General features: G+C 38.7%; 1 protein-coding gene across 1 annotated transcript; it reads left to right on the forward strand.

Moving 5' to 3' along the window:
- Positions 1-922: 922 nt before the first annotated feature.
- Positions 923-1,696, forward strand: LOC145099753 (uncharacterized). The gene has a single exon (XM_079037266.1). It carries the CDS (start codon positions 923-925, stop codon positions 1,694-1,696), a length of 774 nt encoding a protein of 257 aa, XP_078893392.1.
- Positions 1,697-7,347: the final 5,651 nt, after the last annotated feature.

The following is a 7,347-nucleotide window of genomic DNA, read 5'->3' on the forward strand; positions in this document are numbered from 1 at the left end:
CTATTAGGGTTTTGACTGAAACCCTAGTAGCCCACACAAGTATATAAAGGACCCCTTAGGCCCCAAAAACGTGGACAACTGATTCTCTAGGGTTTCTAGTCGTTTTTGGGCATCCTCCTTGCTACTCCTCTTCATCAAAGTTGTATATGGTGTTTGTGACTCCATTAGAGGTGCAACACTTGAGGCACTAAGCTTTTGAAGCCAATCCAAGCAAGGAATTGTTTGTTATTGCTATATAACAATCAAAGGTAATTCTCTAAACCCTAATTCAGTTTATAATATGTTAGATCTAAATTTATTAGTCTTGGATTCATTGCATGTACAATAGAGAAACCTAGATCCAAACATTAGGGTTTGTATGAGCACATAGGATTGTTCTTATGCCTAAAACCCATCACAAAATGCATTGGTTAGACCATCCTATCCACCACCACAACCTAATTACCAACATCAACAACCACACTATCAACCCAAACTGCACCCTCCACATCATCATCAACAACCTCCTCAGTCTCAACCAAGTAGCTCCGGAATGTCTCTTGAAGACATTGTCAAATCTCTAGCCACTAGTACCCAACAATTCCAAAAAGAGACAAGGACTAGTATCTCCAACCTTGAATCACAAATGGGAGATATAGTTACATCTTTAAGCAAGTTGGAATCCCGTGGTAAACTCCCTTCTCAAACCGAAAAGAACCCAAATTTCAATGTGGTGACCTTGAGAAGTGGTAAACAAGCCAGAGAAAGTAGTTCAAAGAAGAAGCCAAGGGAAGGAGAGGAGGAAATAGAGATCATTCCCATTGAAGAACCTTTAGTCAAGAACGATGTACAAGTCGGAGCCCCAAAGAAGACTACCCCTCTAGTAACACCAATAGTCACTCAACCACCGTTCCCCTCCTGACTTTCCACTTCAAAGTAGAATATGGAGGAGAAAGAGATCTTGGACACCTTCCGAAAGGTGGAAGTAAACATCCCTTTACTTGATGCAATCAAACAAATTCCAAGATACACAAAATTCTTGAAGGAGCTTTGCACCAACAAAAGAAAGTTGAAAGGAAATGAGAAAATCTCGATGAACGAAAATGCATCCGCAGTTTTACAAAGGAAGCTTCCACCCAAGTGTAAAGATCCCGGAATGTTCACGGTCCCTTGCAAGATTGGAGATGTCACCTTTAGTAGTGTTATGCTTGATCTTGTTGCCTCTATCAATGTCATGCCTTACTCAGTGTATGAATCATTGAATGTCGGACCCTTAAGCGAAACCGGTGTCATAATATCTCATGCGGATAAATCAAGTGTCTTTCCTAGAGGTTTTTTGGAAGATGTCCTAGTACAAGTAAACCAATTGGTCTTCCCAATGGATTTCTATGTGATTGACCTAGATGAACAAGTATCCTCAAAATCAGGTATAATCTTACTTGGGCGACCATTCTTGAAGACGGCTAGAACAAAAATTGATGTGTATGCGGCAAGCTTAACCATGGAATTTGATGGTGAAACAATAAGTTTTAACATTTATCATGCTATGAGGTATCCTAGTGATGTTTCATCTTTGTGCTTTATAGATGTTGTCGAACCATTGACTCAAGAATTGTTCGAGTTGTGTGATGATGACATGTTGGAGATGGTTTTGAGCAAAGGGTTTGATTGTGCAAAATTATCCAAGAAATTGAAGCTCTATTCGCTAGACCCTTAAATTGAAAGATTAGTCAATGATTTGGAGATCAAGAAGACCACCCAATTTAGTGTGAAGCAAATTGAATTACCTCAAACTCACACGAGATTGCCACCCTCCCTTGTCCAACCACATTAATTAGAATTGAAGATCTTTCCTCAACATTTGAAGTATGCATACTTGGGAGACAACGAGACCCTTTCGGTCATCATTTCAACTCACCTAACCAAGTGTTAAGAAGAATAGCTCCTCAAGGTGTTGAGGGAACATTAAGAAGCCATGGGTTGGACGATTGCGGGTATTAAAGGATTGAGTCCCTCCACTTGTATGCACAAGATCTTAATGGAGGATGAATGCAAGCCGAGTCGGGATGCGCAAAGAAGATTGAACCCGCCAATGATGGAAGTTGTGAAGAAAGAGATTTTGAAGCTCCTTGATGCGGGGATGATCTACCCAATCTCGAATAGCAAGTGGGTGAGCCCGGTGCAAGTCGTTTCAAAGAAGACGGGAATCACGGTGGTCGAGAACAACAAAGGTATGATGGTCCCCACCTGTGTGCAAAACGGGTGGAGAGTATGTATTGACTACCGTAAGCTCAATGAAAGCACACGAAATGATCATTTCCCATTGCCTTTCATTGACCAAATGTTAGAAAGGTTGGCCGGGAAATCTCATTATTGTTGTCTCGACGGGTATTCCGGTTTTCACCAAATCCCGGTTGCACCGGAGGACCAAGAAAAGACAACATTTACATGTCCATTTGGTACTTTTTCATACCGGAGAATGCCATTCGGATTATGTAATGCCCCGGCCACTTTCCAACGTTGTATGGTTAGTATCTTTTCGGAATACGTTGAAAACATAATTGAGGTTTTTATGGATGATTTCACGGTATATGGCAACTCTTTTCAAGAATGTTTGACCAATCTCACAAAAATTTTAAAAAGATGCATTGAAACTAATTTGGTTCTAAATTTTGAATAATTTCATTTCATGGTGAGTCAAGGTCTCATTTTGGGTCACATTGTGTCTAAAAAAGGAATTGAGGTAGATAAGGCCAAAATTGATGTTATTCAAAGCTTACCTTACCCATCTTGTGTTCGGGAAGTTCGTTCTTTTGTAGGCCATGCAGGTTTCTACCGAATGTTCATCAAGGATTTTTCAAAGATAGCAAGACCAATGTGCCAACTCTTGCAAAAGGAGGTTGATTTCGAGTTCAATGAGGTGTGCAAAAAAGCTTTTGACAAGCTCAAGCAGTTGCTTACATCCGCTCCCATCATGCAAGCACCACATTGGGATCTCCCCTTTAAGATCATGTGTGATGCAAGCAATTATGCAATAGGTGCCATTTTGGGTCAAAAGAATGGGAGGGCCTCCCACGTGATCTATTATGCATCAAGGACACTAGACAATGCTCAAAGCAACTACTCTACCATGGAGAAGGAGCTATTGGCCATAGTATTCGCCTTGGATAAATTTAGACAATACCTACTTGGTACCAAGGTCATAGTGTATTCAGATCACATAGCACTTAAGTACTTGATGACGAAGAAAGATGAAAATTTGAGACTCATCTGGTGGATCCTATTGTTACAAGAATTTGACTTGGAAATCCAGGACAAGAGCGGATGCGAGAACCTCGTTGCCGATCATCTAAGCCGGATCACTTCAAATGAAACTCCTCTCCTGTTGCGGGATGAGTTTCCGGATGAGTATCTCTTTTCCCTTACTCAATCTATTCCTTGATATGCCGATATCGTTAACTTTTTGGTCACAAAAAGGTATCCCGACACATTCACACATGCTCAAAAAGACAAGTTGAAAAGTGATGCAAAATACTATGTGTGGGATGAACCTTATTTCTAGAAACATTGTCCCGATCAAATCATTAGGCGGTTTGTACCCCAACAAGAGCACCAATCCATTTTGCAATTCTGTCATGAATTTGCTTGTGGGGGACACTTCGGACCTAGCCGGACTTTGAGAAAGCTCCTTGAGTGTGGATTATTTTGGCCAACTATGTCACGCGATTGTTATATGTTTTGCAAAAGTTGTAAGCGGTGCCAAAGGACGGGAAACATTTCGCAAAAGAACCAAATGCCCCAAAATCCAATCCTTGTTTGTGAAATTTTTGACGTATGGGGGATTGATTTCATAGGCCCATTTCCCGTCTCATTTGGCAAGATTTATATTTTACTCGTGGTTGACTATGTTTCTAAATGGGTTGAAGCCAAAGCCACAAGATCGGACGATGCCAAAACGGTTATCGAGTTTTTAAAGTCTAATGTTTTTGCGAGATTTGTTGTGCGTAGGGCTTTGATTAGTGATAGAAGGACGTACTTTTGCAACAAGATGATAGAGATTGAAGAAGTACAACGTAACCCACCGTGTTTCAACAGCCTATCACCCTCAAACGAACAGTCAAGCAGAGGTTTTGAATCGTGAAGTGAAGAGTATATGTGACAACCCGAAATTTCCATTCTGTACAAACCATATCAAGTCAATAGAAGTTAGAACAGTTACAGTGAATTTCCAGCCTTTTGGGTATAAGTTTGAGTATTTCAGGATTTACACTTAAGGAGATATCAGGAGAGTGGATGCACTAGGGTTTTGTGCAACACTATTATTCCAAAACTCTATGATATTAGAGTTCATTTCGGGAATAAAATATTTTCTGCCAAAAATCCCAGGACTATATATAGAATTCTGAACCATATTTATTCATTAGTTACATTTCCAACTAGAGAAAAGCCAAATTCTCTCTGAAGGATCTTCGGACTTTCATTCCGGAAAGTGAGTACTTCTATCTAGTGTTGTTTTAAAGCTTCTTAGATGCTTAATACACTATAAATCATAGGGAAACACTAAGATCTGAGAGTTTACCGCCCAAGAACACCTTGGGGAGTAAACTCTTTTAAAAGGGCCAAAGTGTGCCCAATGTCCCTCCAAACCTTAGAACTGAACCTAGAAACTACCCATGGCTTGTTTAGACATCAAAAACATTAAGAATCAAGGGCTAAAAGGGAGTTCACAGCCAAGGATGTTCTTGGGCCGTGAACTCCATATTAAGGTGCCAAAATGCCCTAAATGCTTTCCTTGAGCAATGAAACTAGTTAGACATGTACCCTAATGTGTTTAGGACTAGCAAACACCATTAGAACACCAAGAGTAAGGTGTTCACGGCCCAAGAAGTTCCAGGGCCGTGAACTCCAAAAAATAGGTCCAAAAGGTGCTATAAACTCTTCTAAAGCCTTGTAAACTAGCCTAGTTTAGTTCCTAGTTAAATTAGGGACTTGAAAACACCACAAACACCCTTCCAAGGGAGATTACGGCCGTAATCTCCATGGGATTTGGTCCCAGGGCAGTAAACTCCTAAAAGGAGTTATATAATGCCCTAAACTCTTCCATAGACCAAGCCATCAAGTAGAAATGCTTCTTAGGGTCTTGTAGAGCATCAAACACAAAATGGTCACATAAGTATGAGCTTACGGCCGTAAACTCATTTGGTTGTGTCATCAGGGCTGTGAACTTCATGATGGAGTTTTCCTTGAACCTTACACACAATAGCTTCCCCTACAAACACTTAGATGCAATCCTAGAGGCTAATAACATTTGATAAAGGTGTTTAGCATGTCCTAGGGCATCTTGACTTGTTTATTAGTTGTTTATAGACTAATTTGTTGCATATATGTGATATTATATGTTAACTAGGATCATAGAGTGTGTTCAAGACTTCACTTGACACCTAGCAGTCCTACCTCTTCAGTTCATCCGTATCACCCACAACAGGTGAGTTCATACCCCTTAATCAATGTTTTAAATGTTTTAAAATGCTTTATGGGGGGATACAAGTAGAATCATGCTACTTATTATATCAATCACATGTGATTAATAAGCAGCATTCAAATGATTTACTAATCAATAGCCGTTTTACCAAACAGTTTCCTTCAAATGTTTTTCATAAACACTTTATATGTTTAAAAATCCTTATTAAACTGTACATTTTACTCTGTATGTTTCTTTTCGAACTCATTTACAATTATGTTTCAAACAAATGTTTCTTTATACTTAAACTGTTATATCAAACCCATGCTTTCAACCTGTTTTATAGATTGACATCAAGTCGATCTTGTCTTAGATAATAATTATGTTCAAAGGTTTACAAAACTTATTTCATGCTTTTATATTATCAATTGCATGCCTATATATGTATAGTTATATAAGAAATGTTTAAAAGACTTAGGAAGGCTATCCACCCTATTTCCTTTTCGCGCTTAAGATGTGGTCTGGTGGGACATCGGGTATTCGTCCGAAGGTTGTTTAAATATTAGTTATATATCATATGAACATATATAGTCATAAAGGTCCTTCCAGTTCATTCAATACCCTTGGGTAGCAAGGGTATACTTCCATATTCTTACATACCAGTTACATCATTAGTAAGTTACTATAGGGATAGCACAGGATACTACTTATATTATACTAGAAAGAGAACATATACGACTATACTAGAAAGAGAACATTTACAACTATACTAGAAAGAGAACATATACAACTATACTAGAAAGAGAACATTTACAACTATACTAGAAGAAGAACGTATACAACTATACTAGAAAGAGAACATCTACAACTATACTAGAAAGAGAACATTTACAACTATACTAGAAAGAGAACATATACAACTATACTAGAAAGAGAACATATACAACGATACTAGAACAAGTAACAATACATTACATATACATGAATACATTAACATAATTATGATCCACTGTATCAGAGCATGCCTTCAATGTCATGGCCTGAGTTGTAGCCAGAGTCTCTTGGAGGGAGAGCGTGAGTTTGTGTATAGATCTACACTGGATTGACTATCCTACACCTTGCTGCTAGCTACAGCCGGACCTGCAGGTCTGCGGGTGCCAAACGTCATACCTTTTGATGACCTTACATTGGTCGTGTTTCATAGTCGATAGTATGGTACAATTAATCACATCATACCTTGATATAATAGTAGGAATCATAGGGATTTCTACAGTTAGGTCTTAGTAGAAGACTCTCTTTCATAATAGTAGGAATCATAAGGATTTCTAGGGTTTTTCAAACGTTTACGGTTGTTTTACAAACATTTTCATACTTACACGAACATTCTTTCAAAACATTGTCAAGTCTTTCATTACATGTCATACAAACACTTACATTTCAAATACACACATATACTTACATTTCATTCGTACAATTTCCTACATATAAATTAAGACACTAAAATACTTATGATCTCACCAGCTTTAAAGCTGATACTCTCTTTCAAAATAACTTGTATCCTCAGGTCAACAGTAGACAGGTACCGATGCAAGGTTTAGAGAAGATGGAGCTCGTTCAAGACTCATCTTCCATTTTGTTTATACTTTAGTGTTTATCATAATTTGTCATAACACACTTGTATTAAAATTATATTATTAATGCAATGGATGATGTTGTTGCTTGTTTACTACTTTTCATTGTTGTGATACTGTACATGACGTCCTCCACCCCAGAATGTTTCCACCGTTCCTCGTTTTGGGGTGTGACAGTATACTTGAGAAAACAGTGAATCCCTAAGAAAAGACTGGAGTTCAAGGCTTGATGATGCCTTGTGGGCCTGTCGGACCGCGTACAAGACCCCAATAGGA

This window comes from Lactuca serriola, chromosome 4 (genome assembly GCF_051521515.1).
Source record: "Lactuca serriola cultivar US96UC23 chromosome 4, Lser_US96UC23_V15, whole genome shotgun sequence".
Classification (NCBI taxonomy): Eukaryota; Viridiplantae; Streptophyta; class Magnoliopsida; order Asterales; family Asteraceae; genus Lactuca; species Lactuca serriola.

Excerpts from the sequence above, each read along its gene's own strand:
- LOC145099753 (XM_079037266.1), top strand. The coding sequence starts at position 923 with ATGGAGGAGAAAGAGATCTTGGACACCTTCCGAAAGGTGGAAGTAAAC.